Here is a 19,322-nt window from a genome sequence, read left to right as displayed (position 1 = left end):
TTTTTTTAATTTATATTGATTTCAGAGAGGAAGGGAGAGGGAGAGAGAGATGGAAACATCAATGGTAAGAGAGAATCATTGAGGTACTGGGGATCAAGCCCGAAACCTGGGCATGTGCCCTTGACTGGAATCGAACCCAAGATCCTTCAGTCCGCAGGCCGACGCTCTATCCACTGAGCCAAACCAGCTAAGGCTGCAGACAGTTTTTGTCCAGAGCATTTGTTCCTAGAAACTATAAGTTTAAAATAATAGAGGTGGATTTTTTTTCTTTTATTGATCATCATTTTGCTAAGAAATCATTGGTCTTTCTAAATATTTTCTCCCTGATGTCAATTTAAAATTCTTCAGTGTAAAAGCATTCTAAAATAGATTGCTTTTATACAATTGTGTGTATTTACGAAAAATCAAGGAACAGTATACTGACAGTGAGTAAATTGTGTATAAATCACACCTCAGCAAAGATGTTAAAGGGAAAGAAAGAAATGCCTTAGTGATTTAGGGTCCTTCTGTAAACTATATTGTGTGTGTGTGGTATTGGCACTGTCGTAATAACCTGGTTATTATTTAACAGGAAAGGAGTAAAGGGGAGACCAGATAATATAGGCATGTCATTTATACAGCTTTGGCAAAAAGCTAGCTTAACACTCTTCAAGTCTGTTTCCTACTGATTGATGGGGGAAGGGACTGGACAAAGGCAGTTTAGACACATGCCCAGTAAGATCTGAGTAACATAGAAAGGTGCCTGCCTGTCTCCCAGTCACACCTGGAAACAAATTAGTGGCCAGGATGGGTGTGGCCACTGCAAGTGCGTGAAACCTGAATATTTAAACTGCTAGACAAAGGAGCACACTCTCTTCTCTTGCGTGCTTGCCTGGGCTCCTGACTCGTGTTGCAGGGGGTTGCGCTCCCCTTCACCCACGTGACTCACCGCCATGTGGGACTCCACACAATGAACTAATGGACTTGAATTAGCGTGGATGCTGAACTATACCCAGCTGCAACATGGCATGCAAGCTCTGCACACTGGGCTTGCTTTTGGCTTTGCTGAACCCACAGCTGCCCCTCTTTCAGGACTTGGTTAAGGAGGATGGGACTTTAAAACCTGAGGCATGTCAATCCATGCAAACAAAGCCTTTTATTCTCCCGTGGGGGCTTCTGAAAGTTCTTATTTAAGTGCTAACCCCACTCCCAAGAGCTAGGGAGGAATTAGACTCTCTGACAACAGTTTTCAGAGGTTGATTCTTCTTTCTGACCTTGAAAAGTCCTTCCAGGATGGATGCGGGTTGGAGGGGGTCAATGGGAAAAAAAAGGGTGGCATCTGTAATACTTTCAACAATAAAGATAAATTAAATAAAGAGAAAAGTTCTTTCAAATACATCATTTTCATCTCTTCACTCATTTTCATCCCTACTTTGAATTCCATGTTGGAGGCTTTGGTTATCAATTTTATTCAGATGACTCCTTATCAATACTTTTAGTCCTAAAGACCAGGCCCCTAGGCTCAGCTTCCTTTTGGATTGTTTACTGTGTATCCTTTTGGCCCCCCGAACTTCCTTTAACAAATCCCAAAATGGAGTCATCACATTCTACCTCAAACCAGCTCTTCCTTCGTCACTCATTCAACAAATAATTACTGAGCTCCAACTGTGGATCAGCCCCAACCAGGGCTATAGCAGTAAACAAACAAACAAACTAAATAAATTCCTTGTCTGCATGTCACTTATGGTCTTCTAGAGAAGACAGACATTGAAAGGGATTTTGCTAGTCAATGCCTGGCCCTTACTCTCTTGTTCAAATATGCTACCCTCCACATGCCATTATCTATTTTCTAGTCCATATGATGATGATTCTATCTCCACAACACTTCTTGGTGTGTTTTTTTCTCACTCCTTCTTTCCTGTTGTTGTCTGAACTATTTTAATAACATCCAAATGTGCATCCCTCAGTCAGGCTAATCAAATATAAAGCATGGCCAGAATAATCTCCCCAAAGTCATAACTATAGTTATGTAGCTTTCCGGGTAAAAGCCTACAAATGAAGTCAGGCAGAGAAAGGTAAATAATGTATGATCTCACTTATAGGTAGAATTTTAAAAAACAAAACTAAACTAAACTTAAAAGCCTGACTCATCAATCTAGATTGATTATTGGCAGGGGACGGGAGGAATGTGGGCTGGGTGAAATGGGTACAAGTAGTCAAAAGGTACAAATTCCTGGGTATATAATGTATAGCATGGCGACTATCCTATATAATAAAATCCTATATAATAAAACCCTACTATGCAAATAGACAGAACAGCAGAATGACCGGTGGAATGACTGGTCGCTATGACACACACTGACCACAAGAGGGCAGATGCTCAACACTGGAGCTGCCCCCTGGTGGTCAGTGCGCTCCCACAGCTGAAGCACCACTCAGCCAGAAGCTGGGCTCACGGCTGGCGAGCACAGCAGCAGAAGCAGGAGCCTCTCCTGCCTCCATGGCAGCGCTAAGGAGCGGTGAGCCAAGCAGTAAGGATCAAGCAGGTGGGCAGTTAGGAGTGAGGGGTCTCAGATTGCAAGAGGGATGTCCGACCTATTGGGCCTAAACCAGCAGTTGGACATCCCCTGAGGGGTCCCAGATTGTGAGAGGGCGCAGGCCTGGCTGAGGGAATTTTGTGCATTGGGACTCTAGTAATTAATAATGCTGGATAGTATATTTGAAAATTGCTAAGAGACTAGGTCTTAAAAGTTTTCATCACAAGCCCTATTCAGGTGACTCAGTTGGTTGGAGCATCGTCCCATACACAAAAAAAAGGTTGCAGATTCATTTTCTGGTCAGGGCACATATGTAGGTTTCAGGTTGGATCCCAGGTCGGGTGCTTACAGGAGATAACCAATCAATGTTTCTCTAACACATCGATGTCTCTCTCTCTCTCTCAAATTAATAATCATATCCTCAGGTGAGGATTTTTTTTTTTAAAAGTTCTCATCTCAAGAAATATTTGTAACTATGCATGGTGATGGATGTTAACTAGACTTATCCTGGTGATTACTTAATATATAAATGCTAGAGGCCCAATGCACGAAAACTTGTGCACTCAGGGGGGTCCCTCAGTACGGCCTGCACCCTCTCACAGACCAGAAGCCCTCGGGGGATGTCTGACTGACAGCTTAGGCAGTCTGGCCTTCCTCTGCAGGAGGCAACCCACAGGCTGATCAGGAGATGGTGCTGGCTGGTGAGCGGCTGGCCCCACCACCCAATCACCCCTCTGTCACCACCAGTTGCTGCCACCTCCCGATTGCCGTCCCTCCCTCTGCCCTCTGGCACCCGCCTTGGCTGGCCTGGTGCTGCCTGCTCGCCAGCTCCACCCACCGCCGACTGGTCATTCCGCCGTATGGTCAATTTGCATATTAGGCTTTTATTATACAGGATTCTAGAGGCCTGGTGCATGAAAATTAATGCACTGGAGGAGGGGTCCCTCAGCCCAGCCTGCACCCTCGCACAGTCCAGGAGCCCTCAGGGGCGGGAGGTAACCTGGCGATTAGGGGAAGGCAACACCTCATCACACCTCTGCTGCTGCCACTGCCGGCAGCACAAGCCTCGGCCGACCCTGGTTACCTGAGCCTTGGGTGGCCCTGGGTGGCTGGGCAGCTGCCATCCAAGGCTTGCCTGCACCTCGGGCCGGCCCTGGGCAGCTGGGGGGCTAAGGGGACTAGGGGACTCTGAAGCTGTGCTGCGCGCCTGACACCCTGGCGAGGCTGAGGGGACTGGGCACCACCATCTTGTGGCTGTGGGCGCCACAATCTTTGAGGGTGTGACAGTCAATTAGCATATTCCCTCCTTATTGGCTGTGGGTGCTGCTCTCTTTGTGAGGGTGTGATGGTCAATTAGCATATTCCCTCTTTATTAGATAGGATAGAATCATTATGTTGTACACCTGAAGCTAATCTAATTTTATATGTCAATTATAGCTCAATTTTTAAAACCTACAATTGCTTAAGGAATGACATCCACACTCTAAATCGTTCTAACCAGATCCCAATCTATTTTTCTATCAGTTTCTCTTTCTACTACTCTACTCTGCAATTATTTAAAATTTTTAATTTTAATTTTTATTGATTTCAGAGAGGAAGGGAGAGGGAGAGAGAGATAAAAACATCAATGATGAGAGAGAATCATTTATCGGCTGCCTCCTGCAAGCCCCCTACTAGGAATGGAGCTGGAAACCCAGCTCCTTGACTGGAATCGAACCTGGGACTCTTCAGTTTGTAGGCCCACACTTTATCCACTGAGCCAAACCAGCTAGGGCAACTCTGCAAATTTGAAGTGCTTTTCATATTCCCTCTGCCTAGAGTGTTCTAGCCCAAAGATTCTCCAAATGAAGTCCATGGACTAGCTACATCAGCATCATTGAGGAAATTGTTAAGAATGCAAACTTTTGGGTCCTACCCCAGGATGACTGAATCACAATCTCTGAAGTCAAGGCTGAACATTCTGAGTTTTAATGAGCCCCCATGCTATCCTGATGCACATAAAGTTTGAGAAACACTGCCCAAGTCCAAGTCTTCCTTTTGAAATTCTAGGGATCCTTCAAGCTCAACTCAAATGTCATTTTCACTTCAAAGTCAAATCTTCATAGTCAGAAGGAATCTCCATCTCTTCTAAATTTCCAAAGAATTTCATTTGTTGAAATATGTGTTAGTGCAACATAAATTACATATACACATTATTTTGGTTAAAAAAATAAACTTGTTTAATAAATATAGTATATTTATTAATTTTTTTCAGTCATCAAAATTTTTTTTCAGTCATCAAAAATCGTAAAACACAATACACATATTACCTGTGTTTTTGGTCAAGTATCTTGCTATTGCTAGGCTCTGGTGAAGATTAAGTCCATCAACTTCCAAAATGGGGATTTTGCCAAATGGAAGAGCTTCAAATAAAAAGAGGAAAGAATCAACTTCCATAATAAAATCAAGTATTACAATACTCCCATCTTTTACTGATAATTATGGAAACAAGGCATGATTTTAAAGTCATGGAATTCTTGAATATTTATTCTAAAAGAGACATTAAGCATCCTCTAGTGGAATCTTTATATTTTACAAGTTTTTTTTTATAAAAGAGTTGTTTGTTAGAAGACCTTCTATACAGTTAATGACAGAACCAGGTTGAAAACCCAAGTGTACAGTGAAACTCTATATTATACCATGCATTATCTCATATCCTCTCTAATAATAGACAAATATGCAAATTGACCATTCCTCTGACACACCCACAAGCCACGCCCACCATCCAATCAGAGCGAGTATGCAAATTAACCCAAACCAAGATGGCTACAGCCACAGAGAGCAAGGTTTCCTCGGTAACAGAGGAAGCCAAGCTTTCCGCCTGCCCTAGCCAGGCCTAAGCCTCCACTCAAGCTACAAAGTTTCAATTATAGAAGGTAAACAAATTCAAACAAATGGCGGCAGAATGGAGCTTGAGAGAGCAGGCCAGGGTTGCCGCCGGCAACAGGGGAAGCAAAACTTTTTGCACACCCTGGCCAGGCCCACCCGCTTAAGGCAACAAAGTTTTAATTATAACCCCAACACAAATGGCTGCCGGCGGGCCTCAGAGGGAGCCCCAGACTTGGCTCCGCTCCAGGCTACAAAGTTTCAATTGTAGAAGGAAAATAATTCCAGATACCAGGGCCTCTGCTTGGGTCGCCAGGGGGTGTGGCCGGCCTACAAACCACCACAGGCCCCTCGCTCAGGCCGCCCCACACCCTAAGGGAAACCCCACCTGATCCGGGACGCCCTTCAGGGCAAACCAGCTGGCCCCCACCCCTGTACCAGGCCTCTATTCTATCTAATAAAAGAGTAATGTGCAGATTGATCATCACTGAAACACACAATATCGCTGCCCCCATGTGGTCAAAGATCCTGCCCCCATGTGGACACAAGATGGCCACCACAAGATGGCCAGCAGGAGAGGGCAGTTGAGAGGCACCAGGCCTGCAAGGGAGGGCAGTTGGAGGTGATCAACCCTGCAAGAGAGGGCAGTTAGGGGTGACCAGGCCGGCCGAGGAGGGAAGTTGGGGGCAAACAGGCTGGCAGCAGAGTGGTTTAGGGGGTGATCAGGCTGGCAGGCAGAAGCGGTTAGGGGCAATCAGGAAGGCAGGCAGGCAAGCAGTTGGGAGCCAGCAGTCCTGGATTGTGAGAGGGATATCCGACTGCCCGTTTAGGCCCGATCCCACCGGGCAGTTGGACATCCCTCAAGGGGTCCCATATTGGAGAGGGTACAGGCTGGGCTGAGGGACAACCCCCCTCCGTGCACGAATTTCGTGCACCGGGCCTCTAGTATTTACATATGCTTACTACTTAATTAAAAAAACACCTTTCTTTTAAAGCTTCATTAATTTTTGAGGCCTTAATCAGGGATCACATTAATTATTCTTTAAAACCATAGTCTGAGCCCTAACCAGTTTGGCTCAGTGGATAGAGCGTCGGCCTGTGGACTGAAGGGTCCCAGGTTCGATTCCTGTCAAGGGCATGTACCTTGGTTGCGGGCACATCCCCAGTGGGGGGCGTGTAGGAGGCAGCTGATCAGTGTTTCTCTCTCATCAATGTTTCTAACTCTCTATCCCTCTCCCTCTTCTCTGTAAAAAAATCAATAAAATATATAAAAAAATAAAAAATAAAACCATAGTCTGAGTAATATGGAGAGCTTGACTTACATGTATGTGAATTATGGTAAGGAATTTAGCAAAATTCTCTTTTTGATGAGGGACTATTTGAAGTATATAGTAAGGCAGCAAGCATATTTGTACAAAGACAGACTCATAACAGATAGCATATTAATATTTAATCTATAAGCCCTACTTTATTGTTATCAAACCTATTATATTTTTGTCAGAGAGCAATATATATTATAGAAAACTTTTAAAATGAAGATAAATAAAAATAGTTCTACCACATAATTATAACCATTTTATTATTTTAATTGCTTTCCCATATATAGTAAAAAGAGTTATAGTGTATATATGTGGGCTTTTATGCAAAAGTTATAAAATTTTATCCTCTTTAAACCACTTTTGAGTTCAGTGTCTGTTATTTGAAACTATATCCTAACTATCATAAACTTTAACTCTATAAAAATATATTTTAAAATATTAAGAAAATGCAGCAATTCCATTCTCAATAACAATGAATAGTTAAGGTAAAATAGGGTATGAGGCACTAAAAAAAAAATCTAAAAACATATCTAAAAGGTGACATTTTTAAATGTTATTATCTCTACCTCTTGACTTAATTAGTGATGGAATTAATTTTCACCTATTTTATGTCCATAGAATTAAAAACCCAATATAAAAATTCTGATATTGGAAGAAACGTTTGGACATTAATGGCAAATTTTCATGAGAACAGAAAACAAAATATTCTATCCCACCGGAGAAGAATTCTCTGATAACAAAAAAAGAATGACTTTTAAGGAACTCATGCTTCCAAAAGGCATGTAGCAATACTTATTGTTCACATACCATTTATCATAGTATCATTGTTGTTAGCATTAACTAGTACAAGAAACTTGGTTCATCATATTAAATTGACCTGTGTTTGAAAATCGTTAGTGCTGTGAACTTGGAAAAATTACCTAAGCTCTGTGTGTTTCAGTTATCCCAATTATGGAATAAAAATAATAATATATCCCATGTAGGCATGCTAGATAAATTAAATGAAATAGAGGCTGTAGAGTATCTGTCAAGTGCCAGACAGTCTTTAAGGACCCAATAGTTATTTTCTTCAACTTCATCTTTATGTGACTTTATAATAATCCAGTCATAAATATGTAGACTTTAGACATAATTAGTATTTAATATTTCTAGATAACATGGCAGACATCTAGAGGATGACTTACAGCTTATTGAGAACCACACACTGTTGTTTGTTAAATGTAATATTTCCAATTCTTCCCCATTGTCCTCTATGCTAAGTAGCATGTTTTGATTGGGTTACCTGACCGATTTGACCATTTGCTCTTTTCTCTGATCAAACAGATCCCAGTTTTGTTTTCATATGCACCCTTCTCTTATATAGCCTCATAAAAATTGATTCCATCCCCAACTTCAGAGGGGGGCTGGATGGTTCTCAGGTTCTTCCCATCCCCTTTGCCAGTGACTGATTCAGAAATGGACATGTGACTCAATTTGTGGCAGCGAGACATGGGAAATTTGCTGAGGTCTTCTGGGAAAGGTTTTCTTTATTCTTCTGGGAACACTTAAGAAAGCAGTTCTCTCTCTTACTCTTTCTCATACTAATATATCCTCTTAGCATTGCTGTTCAAGGCTGTGCGGCTGGAACTGCAGTAAGCACATGGCTACCAGCCTCATGATACAGCCAACACACAGAAGAGGAAAATGAATAAAGCCATCCTTGGAAACCTGTTCTACTTCTGGATTTTCAGTTTTGTGATACAAGTCGTTATTTTTATTATTTAAGCCATTTTGAGTTTCCTTTTCTGTTAGAGTAGCACATCTGATCCACTGTTAAAACATAGAGATCCATAGCAACTCTAATTGTCAAGAATATTGACTTCAGCTCTAGCCAGTTTGGCTCAGTGGATAGAGTGTCAGCCTGCAGACCAAAGGTCCGGGGTTTGATTCCAGTCAAGGGCACATGTCTTGGTTGCAGGCTCCTCCTGGGCCTGGGCCCTGGTTGCGGTTGGTGCATGAGGCAACCAATCAATGTGTTTCTCTCACATCAATATTTCTTTCTGTCTTGCCCTCCCTCTTCCGTTGTCTCTAAAAATCAATGGAAAACTATCCTCGGGTGAGGATTAAAAAAAAAATTGACTTCAGTATCCCCATTTCAGTTCTTCTGACAAAATTTCATATTGGTTTATCTTTATATTCTCTTTCTGTGGTGTTTGTATTTTCACCTTGAATAGGAAATTTTCTGGGTCACAGCGTTTATTTAGCTTGCCTGCACTGCTGTTTTTCAATATAAAGCTAGGTGAGATTAAAATTCTTTAGTTTTTCATTTCCCTGAAGAAAGAAAACATTCTGGAAACATATTTTCCCTACATTTTCATCAACTATTATTTGTGTTACTTACTTGGTTTGATTTTAGGCCAATCAGCTTGTTCTATTCTGTGGTCTTCATACTTTATGTCCAAATATGCAAATATGTAACGAATAATTTCTGCTCTCCCCCTCATATTAAAATAAATGAGTTTGTAGCTTGGCATTGTATAATTCTGGAAAGAGAAAAATGGAGGGATTATTTTTACAGCCCTCTAGAGATGTTCAACATTTTTCTTTGGGGACATTTTGAAAACTTTATGGCATCTTTTGAGATAACGGAAGATATTAAAAGATATTTCAAAACCATAATTATAAATCACTATCCTAGTAACATATGGGGATGACTTGAAATAACATCATGACTCTTTTTAAGAACTAGCTGGAACATTCCAGTGAAATAACCAAATTTAATTATATTATAAAAAGACTTCTGAGTAAGAGGGTATCTGTCCACCAACCTTCAGAGGATGGAGTCAGAACTTTTCATTTTAAGATGTCTTTGTCCTGCCTTTAGTCACTTGTAATAGATGGTGTTTGACATTTGGTTTGTTGTTTGCTTTGTTGACCCAGCTGAGTTTGTGAGGACAGTTGGGTAAGGATGGAAGGGGCAGGGTGCACACAGCAGGAACATGAGCCAGCCATGCCAACCTCTCACCCCTCTCTTCCCTCACCCATGGCTTTTCCCTCTGGGAATCAAAGGCTTAGGGAAACATTGCTCTCTTTTCTTTCTTACTGACCCATGCTGCTGGCTTTATTGGGTTGCTTGCACCATACAAACATACCCCATCTTAGGGACCTCTGTTGAGATGGGACAATGGTGAACATATATCTCCATTCCCCCTGTAGAGGAGCAAGGAAAAAAGCAAGCAAACTTTCCTTATATTTCAGAGAGTTTTCCAATACTAGCTCTACTGGCTAGATGCATTTCATTATATGATTTTGTGAGATTTTTATGATTTGTATAATTTCATTTCCATTGTGTTTGTTTGTTTGTTTTTGTTAATCCTCACCCAAGAATATTTTTCCCGTTGATTTTTAGAGAGAGTGGGAGGGAGGGGAACAGAGAGGGAGAGAAACATTGAAGTGAGAGGGACACATCAATTGGTTGCCTTCAGCATGTGCCCTGAACCAGGGGAATGAACCTGCAACCCAGGTATGTGCCCTTGACCGGGAATCGAACCCACAACCCTTTGGTGCATAGGCCAACTCTCTATCACTGAGCCACACCAGTCAAGGCTCATTTCCATTGTATTTAAACAATTAATTATTTTAAGCACTAATAGTAGACTGTATTGTAATTGTATAATAATTAGAAACATTTTCATTTGAAATTCGGTTCTTTCATGTGGTTACTGTGTATTTTTGAGCTAGCCAACAAAATCTCACTGAATTTTAAATCACACTTTTTAAAGAGAAAGATATTAATATGGATTTGGGGATTTAATGAGTTAATACATGTAAAGCATTTAGAACAATGCTACACACTTAATAATTATTAGTTAATAATAACAATAACTTTGAACTGGTTCTATAGTGAATAGACTATAAATAGCACACTAAAAATAATTATAATAATTGCATAAATAAAAATCATAAGTAACATTTATTTAAACTGGCGAGTTTAAACATTTTAAAAAATATATATTTTATTGATTTTTTTACAGAGAGGAAGGGAGAGAGATAGAGAGTTAGGAACATCAATGAGAGAGAAGCATCAATCAGCTGCCTCCTGCACACCCCCTACTGGGGATGTGCCCGCATCCAAGGTACATGCCCTTGACCGGAATCGAGCCTGGGACCCTTCAGTCCCCAGGCCGATGCTCTGTCCACTGAGCCAAACCAGCTAGGGCACAACTGTAAACATTTTATTCTCTACTAAGGAAATATTTCAAAGATATTACTAGAATGTTAGATAAAAAGAAAAGCTGGGCTCAAGCCTCAAAGTTCCATCTGAAGTCACATGAAATAAAAGGTCAAACAAATCATAAAAATCTAGATCACCAAGTTCATATTTTAGGTGCACGCATTCATGGTATCTACCTGTGGAGAGGACGACGGGAAAGCATGGTCTGGTTGACTGTCTAGACACCCTCAGGGCCCAGGAAATGATGGGATGGTTTCTCTGGGCCCGGGTTTTCCATGTGCAGAGGTTGTGGAGGGGTGCTCCTTGCTAAAACGTCCCCCTGGTCATTCTGTGTCCTGTCTCATCCCATTAGCCATCCAGTTCCCACCCAAGTGAAAGGTGGTGCATGTCACACATATCAATATGTGAGGGAATGTTCTCTGTGGACAAGAATTCACTGGAGTAAACTAATAAATATTCCAACACGTACAGCCCTAAATTCCTTTGGGAAAGAATGCATATAGGAAGTTCAAAGATGGGGAACTAAAGGAATTGCCCATCAGAATAATGAGACTATTTTCAAGTCCCTTAGAAATGCTGAGGTTAGAAATAAATAGTGGGAAAGATATGAGAGCACAAAAAATAAATGAAAAATGTGAAGTAGTAGATTTCCTTCTGAAAAAAAGGAAACATTTTATGTAATCATAAAGGAAAAATTATTATCTAGGAAATAAAAAGCATAATTGTTGTAATTCTTTAATCTATTTGTTTTAAATCTTAAAAGAACAAAAAAAAAATTCTTCAGAGTGGGAAAAGTGTCATTCTTTGCTGCAGTTTCTATTTGAAAAGCATTTTATACAATTTTTTAAATTGATTTTTGTTGTCTTAGGTCAAGGGTTCCACAAAAATAAAGAAATTATATATTCTTCTTATAAACATTACATGTACATATAGGTTCATATATGTCCATTATGGTCAACATTAAAATGTAAACATGTAACCTTTTCTCATTTGGTCAAATGCCACATAAATATCAGTGTCTAACTTCTCAATTCTGCATGAAAACAAAGGGATTGTATTGTTGTTATTTTGCAACATTATGCTATTTTATAGTGCATTTCACTCAAGCACAAAAGATATTTTATTTTTTATTTTTTTAAATCTTTTTTATTGATTAAGGTATTACATATGTGTCCTTATCCCCCTTTTGCCCCCCCTTTCCCCGCCCCCGCCCCCCCCGCCCCCCCCCCTCCCCCCTGCTCATGCCCTCACGCCCCTGGTGTCTGTGTCCATTGGTTAGGCTTATATGCATGCATACAAGTCCTTTGGTTGATCTCTCCTCCTTTCCCCCACCCTCCCCTACCTTCCCTCTGAGGTTTGACGGTCTGATCGATGCTTCTCTGTCTCTGGATTGCACAGAAGATATTTTAAAACTCTTGGCAGAGATGGGTAGTTATCTACATTTCTCTGCAAATATATCTTTAAATCTAAGATTTGGCACGGGTCTGTGAACATCTGACAATTGCTTATCTCTCCTTCCAGAACATCCTTTCAACAGTCGGAACTCATTAATGAAGCTGTACTGGCACACTACATTCTTGTAGTTACTTGCATAATTATATTTTCTACTGAACAAGAGTCTGTTTTCTTGATTTCTACAACTACAAATCCCAAAATTGAAGACTTTTATTTTTCAGGATATACATGCTCATTTTTATAACAACAACAACAACAACAACAACAACAACAACAACAACAACAAAATGAGTAAAGATAAATGCAGTTGGAAACATTTACTGATTCTAAAAATCCTTTCTATATCTTGTAAAGCTTTGGCTTAAAAACTAACATTAGGAATTTCAAGTAAATGTTTCTATGGCCAATGGAAATAGATGAGGAAATAGAGGGCAGTGTCCAGAATAACATTATTTCCCCCTCTTGTTGTATTTAGCATTGTCACAGTAATCTCACTGTATTAAAGACTTTATTTCATAAACGGTAAAACCTATCCCAGCCCCCACCAAAGGATGCAGTGAGGAACAAGTTCAAGGTTGAAGGCAAGGTATGGTTTTGGAGTCACTCCTGACACTACCTGAATGGTCTTGAGCAAGTCACCTGTTCTTAGCTTCAGTCTCCTTACCGGTAAAATGGTGACGAAGCTATTGTGTGTACAATATGGTGCTGGGCACATGGTATCGATGCTGTTGTAATAACCTGGTTACTAGTTAACAGGGAAGGAGCAAGAGAAGACCAAATAGTAGAGGCAGGCCATTTCCACATCTTTGCCCAAAAGCTGCATTTAACACTCTCCAGCCTGTTCCCACTGATCGATGGGGGAAGGGACTGGACAAAGGCCGTTTAGACACATGCCCAGGAAGGTCTGCGTGATGTGGAAAGGTGCCTACCTGTCTGCCAGTCACACCGGGGAACCAATTAGTGGCCAGGATGGGCGTGGCCACTGCAAATGCATGAAACCTGAATATTTAAACTTCCAAACAAAGGACGTTCCTGCTCTCCTCTCTTCCTCTTCTCCCTCTCACACACGGTTCCCAGGTTCCAGGCTCTCCTGTGGCCAGGGGGTGCGCCCCCCTGCACCCACCTAGTGCACGGCCACGTGGGCCCCCACACATGGACTAATGGACTTCAATGAGCTTGGATGCTGAGCCACACCCGGCTGCAACATGGCTCGGAAGCCCCGGACACCGGCCTTGCTTCTGGCTCTGCTGGAACCCCAGCTGCGCCTTTTCCAGGACTGGCTGAAGGGGCAAGGGATTTTGGAACCTGGGAACCGTAACTTCACACCAATTAAACCTTTTCCCCCATCCCATCCTCCCAGGCAAATCTTAGAAAACTCATTTTCTGAAGAAATGGCAAGAACCTCACTCTCACGAGCGACAAGGGAGTTTGATTCTCTAGTAGCAGTATGAGTTGAAAAAGAAAAGAGAGAATAAAAAGGAAGAGAGGGAAGGAGAAGGAAAGGGAGGCGTGGCTCCCACCATAGTAGAGGCGAGTGTCCAGCTTTGTGTGATTTGACGGGACTCAAATCCTCAAGATCATGTTCTTTGATAAACCCATCCTGCTGCAAGCACATACAAATAAAAATGAAATATAGAAAGAAAATATATAGTTGGGATTAAAAGCAAGATAAGCTTTGCCTGGGCCAAAGTGAACAGAAACAAATGCAATGAGCAAGACTCTAAATTCTGCGAGAGGCGGGGCCAGCCAGGGGGTTAGCTCCTTGAGAATAAAGGGGAATAAAATCCTGCCCATAAGAGGGGAGGCTGGAGGGATGTAGCACTTGAAACTAGGGTCTGGCGGCCAGTTTTATAAAATGTTTTAAAAGGTCAAATTGCCACCTGTAAGAGGAAAAGATCTGAAAAGTCACAAATAATTAATGTTACAAATAAAAAGAAGTCATAGCAGGTAAAGCAGATCATTAAAAATCATAAGCTACCACTACAAATAACTTTATGTCACTAAATCTAAGTGGGGAAATTTTGAGAGGTTTATACATTAACACAATCAAATAAAAAAGAAACCAAGAGCCTGCATTGAACAATAATCAGTAAAGAAACTGAATTGGTAATTAGTTACACCCATGAAAGAGACAGAGTCCCGATGATTTTACTGGCGAATTTTACTTAATCTTCAAGGAAAAGGTAATCCTTGTCTTTTACAAGTAGTTTCAGAGAATTGAAAAATTAAGAAAAGTCAAAGATATATTAAAAGAGGAAGAGTATAGATGTATCTTACTTATAAACAGAGATATAAATACCCTAAATAACTTATTAGCTATTCAAATTTAGTAAAGTGTAAAAAGAAATAAAATATAATGACAAAATACGTTTATCCCAGAAATGGAAGATGTGCCATCACCAAAACATCTATCTGTATAATATATGACAGTAATAGATTATAAAAATTGTAAATCATATTCTCAATAGATGCAAATAAACACTTTTAAAAAATTAATCATTCATTTGTGTTAAAAAAAAAATCTGTAAAAAAAACCCCACAAAAACACAAACCTCTTGGCAAACTGGAAATAGAGAAAAACTTCCTAAACCTAATAGAGTCTCTACAAAAACCTCAGAGCAAACATCATACATAATGGAAAACAAAATAGAAGCATTTCCTTTAATGTCAAGAATAACAAGACCCCCTACTACTATTCAACATAGTCCCCAGGTGGCCTAGTTAATTCATTAAGATAACATCTGTAAGGAGTGGAAAGAAGATAAAAACTATTTTTATTTATAATCAAAATGATTGTCTATATTCAAAATCCAAGATAAACCTGATCCTGAATTTCAAATGGAAATGCTAAGGACCAAGTAAAATTAAGAGAAAAGGAGAGGACTGGACCTGCCAGATGGCAGGACATATAGAAAACCTTACAATTCAGGTAATGTGATCTTTGTTTAGGACTAGACACACAGAGGTGCATAGCATCTCAAAACAGAACCTCAGATAACACACAGCAGATAACGACATTTCAGTCGGGACAACAAGGGACGAGGTTAAAATGGTTCTGAGACGTCCTGGTTGGTTTGGCTCAGTGGATAGAGCATCAGCCTATGGACTGATGGGCCCCAGGTTGGATTCTGGTCAAGGGCACGTACCTCGGTTGCAGGCTTGATCCCTGGCCCTGGTTGGTGCATGTGCAGAAGGCAACCAATGGATGTTTCTCTCTCCCATCGATGTTCCTATCTTGCCCTCTCCCTTCCACTTTCTCTAAAAAGCAATGGAAGAATAGCTTCAGGTGAAGATTATCAACAACAAATGGTTCTGAGACAAAGGAGGAAAAATACACATAATCAGATTCCAACTTCACATAATACATGAAAATAACACCCAGGTGGGTTATAGACCTAAATATGATTTGACTGGCCTAGGCAAATTCTAGGGTCATGCTGGCCTCTCATTTCCTGTTAGCTTCATTGCTGAGGCCTTCCACTGTCATTCTGTGTTAAGAATCTCACATAGATAGGGAGAGCTGCATATATTTCCTGAAATGATACAGAAATAGGAAGTTAAACAGTTGTCTGTGCTTAAAGAACTCCTTTAGTCTTAAAACTAACCACTACCTTCCTTCTATTCCAAAGAAAGTCATGTAAAGTTCCTGATTCAGCAAACAAAAAGCCCTCTTAGAATTCTCTTTGAAAAATAAGATACCCCGTTTCTTAAAAACACACCATATGAATAATGACTAGTAAATACCCTGAATAGAAACTTCCACATATGAACGCATATGAATTTAGCCATTAAATGCAAAAGAAGATTCAGCTTTAATATATGCTAAACTAGTTTAGAAATTAAATATTTTACAGTGTTTTTGAAAAGTTCTGTCTTTCTACTAGCTTTGTAGCTCTTTTTACTTCATATTACCAGAATACATTTCAGTGTAGTAATTTGATAGTTTATTGTAGCAGTAGATTGATAAAATAAACCTTTATCATAATAAAAACCATTTTATTTGAACTAAGCCAGTATTTTATTCTGTACACTGTTGTAAGAGTAGTGAAAGAGTTTTAAAAATTCTAGTGTTTGTGCCAGAAAGGTGACAACAATCCAAATATAACGCTCTGGCCCTAGCCAGTTTGGCTCATGGACAAAGCATCAGCCTGCGGACCAAAGGGTCCCGGGTTTGATATCAGTCAAGGGCACATACCTTGGCTGCAGGCTCCTCCCCAGCCCAGGCCCTGGTCAGGGCGTGTGCAGGAGGCAACTGATTGATGTGTTTCTCTCACATTGATGTTTCTCTCTGTCTTTCCCTCTCTCTTCCACTCTCCCTAAAAATCAACGGAAAAATATCCTCGGGTGAGGATTAACACACACAAAAAAAAAAACAAATGTAACTCTTTGGCAAAGGAGACTAATATCCAATTATTATGGTTGTGCCCATTAAGATTTCAGCAGGTAACTGAAAAAAGGGATAGGATTTTTGGAGTAATTTTGATGGATAGAAAATTTACAAGTAAGGGATTATTAACCATATTACAGTTCAATCCAGAATCCAAATGCTATTTACCCTAATTTATTTTATTCATGAAAGTGTTGGCCTACATGAGTGAGCTCTTACTCTTAAATAAAAGGAACTTCGAACATACTTGGGAATTCTAGATGCAGTTTTATGTTATTGATTTTTTTATGCCTATGAGTTTTCAGTATAAAAACAAAGATTGCAAAAAAAACCCACAAAGATTGCTTATGAATTTGCCCTCTGTTCTTTGTTACAACCTAACTTGACCAGTAATAATTAGAGCATAATGTATGTACTCTCATTGACTAGACTACAGTGTTTTGAAATGCAACAATTGGATTCAGACAGCAATCACATGAGATGTTATTGTCCACGCGAGAATTTCTTGCACATATTGACATGAAACCCATTAACAGTTGGTGGTAAAGCATGCTAATTTTCCTCATTCCCAGTGTGCCTGAGCATTTCCAGTTCCGTTCTGGAAAAGTTGCCAGGTTGGAGTTAAATTGTAGGACAACAGAGAAATATAAAAATTTTTGTTAACTGAGTAAGTTATGGATTTGAATCAAACACCAGATGTTTAATTTTTAATTAGCAAGACAGGAAATCTATTTTCCTATCAAAGACCAACTAAATAATCATTGTAAACACTTGCCTCACATTAAATCCAAAGCACGAGGAATAATTAAAATATGCTTTGGGAACTGTGAGTTCCAATTTCTTAAATGATCTTTGAAGCCAAATGATGATAGAATGCAATTCTTGGCAAAACACAGGGACACTTCAACAAAATGAGCCTTAAAGTGATAGAAAATATTATAAATAAAATACCTGAACTTTTTCTTTTTTTCTTGCCTGAAAGAGGCCCTTCCTCCCAAGGAGGTACTCAATCTCCGACAGGTGCAGGATCAGCGTTTGCCCAACCCCAACCCCGAGACTAAGTGCCCCTTGCACTGTGTGCCTGGGTGCCTCACCCGCCTCACTTGCCCCATCCTAGTCCTGGCCCTGGGGCAAGAATTGCATTCTATCATCATTTGGCTTCAAAGATCATTTAAGACATTTGCCCCAGGCCAGAAATTGGAACTCACAGTTCCCAAAGCATATTTTAATTATTCCTTCCCTGGCGGAAAGGTCCTATCATCATAATGGCCAACAGGTGCTAAGCACTCCCTGTGTGCTAGTCACTATGCTAAGAAGGTTTCAGTGTTAACTCTAATTCTTTCCGACAGAGACACAGCAAAGTTGCCCACCCATGTCCACCTTCCTTCTTCCTAACAAAAATAATACCTATTTACATGGGGGTAAGGAAGAATAAAACCCCTACACCTTTTCAAAAGAAAAAGAAAAACAATGACATTCTCTACTGCTTCACACACTGAAAAACATCACTTGGGAAAATTCTGGAACAATTCACAAACCTGGGATTAGGACAAGCTTTTCCCCTCTGGTATTGACAGTATTTTCTATGTTAAAATCCACTTGAAGGATCTTTTCAAAAATCTTCTAACATCACCCAGTACCTATATTTCTCTTAGAAATTGCCGTTTGATTTCCACTCGGCCACTAACATAGAGAGGCTGTGAGCAAGTGAAATGGTGAGGAAAGATTGTCGCTCCATCACACAGAGAATATGACAGTAATGAAACTAAAACCTTCAACAGTAAAAGGTATCTCGTTTCTTATCTCAGAGAAGGTCGATCATATATCACTTACTTGTGCCGTGTCTCTGTGGAGTCTCTAGATTCTTTCTCACCCTCCTCTGTGACTGAAGTTTGGGTTTATATGATGAGTAACTCAGGGTCACAAACCAATGAGAGAAGAAGTGACTTACTTCCACCTAAGTCTCCTCCTTCATTTCTTAGATGAAATATGCCTGCCAAACAGTTCAAGCCTGCCAGGACCTCTTTATTCGTGGCATTTGATAGGATCTCTGTGTATACCGAAGAGAGATTTGCATACAGTTGGTACAGTCAAATTTAACGGTGTGATGTGTGTCTATTGCTACATGTCCATTTATTTTTGAAGTCTCACACACGGGCTCCTGGAGAATGAGGAAATGTTAGTGCGAGGAAACCCTCTTTGCAGATGTGCACTTCTTCAAGTCAGTAGGCTGTGGGGAGGATCCTCGGCTCACCACCTCCTCACCGGAACCTCCCCAGCACCCTCATCCTTTGCCTGCGGCATGTTCCTTCACCGCAGTGCCTGACAACACAGCGTCTTTTGCTTGTCTGCCCCGTAGCATGTTCATTGTTTAGTTTACTATGTGTCCTCTGATTTGGGGGGCGGGGGGGGGGGAGTGCAGAGCACATTGTCGATATTAATACATATTTAATCAATGAATGGTCTCAATGTATATTTCCCCACAATTCAATCTTTACCAAGTCTCCTTGCTGCTGGTATATTGTACTTACACTCACTTCTCCAAAGAGTCATATTGTTTAAAGTAA

The 19,322-nt window shown here is 40.5% G+C and overlaps 1 protein-coding gene across 7 annotated transcripts in view; it reads right to left on the bottom strand.

Annotated features, from left to right (window-relative positions):
- The window catches only part of HPGDS (hematopoietic prostaglandin D synthase), a 32,981-nt gene extending 14,233 nt beyond the window's left edge, over positions 1-18,748 (bottom strand). Inside the window, exons 1-4 of one of the 7 annotated variants that reach the window (XM_054727347.1) lie at positions 18,707-18,748; positions 15,515-15,626; positions 9,081-9,222; positions 4,826-4,918 (exon numbers count right to left, since the gene is read on the bottom strand). In XM_054727347.1, the coding sequence (XP_054583322.1) occupies positions 4,826-4,918; positions 9,081-9,222; positions 15,515-15,553 (274 nt within the window). In that variant the 5' untranslated portion in view covers positions 15,554-15,626; positions 18,707-18,748. Of the gene's footprint in view, positions 1-4,825; positions 4,919-9,080; positions 9,223-11,089; positions 11,123-15,514; positions 15,665-15,763; positions 15,902-18,293; positions 18,384-18,588; positions 18,671-18,706 lie in introns of those variants that run through there. The other 6 variants (XM_054727359.1, XM_054727353.1, XM_008143545.3 and 3 more) reach the window with 6 other exon arrangements.
- Positions 18,749-19,322: the final 574 nt, after the last annotated feature.

This window comes from Eptesicus fuscus, chromosome 2, assembly GCF_027574615.1.
Source record: "Eptesicus fuscus isolate TK198812 chromosome 2, DD_ASM_mEF_20220401, whole genome shotgun sequence".
NCBI lineage: Eukaryota > Metazoa > Chordata > Mammalia > Chiroptera > Vespertilionidae > Eptesicus > Eptesicus fuscus.
The sequence above is the reverse complement of the archived record's forward strand: the minus strand, read 5'-3'. Positions and strand labels throughout refer to the sequence as shown.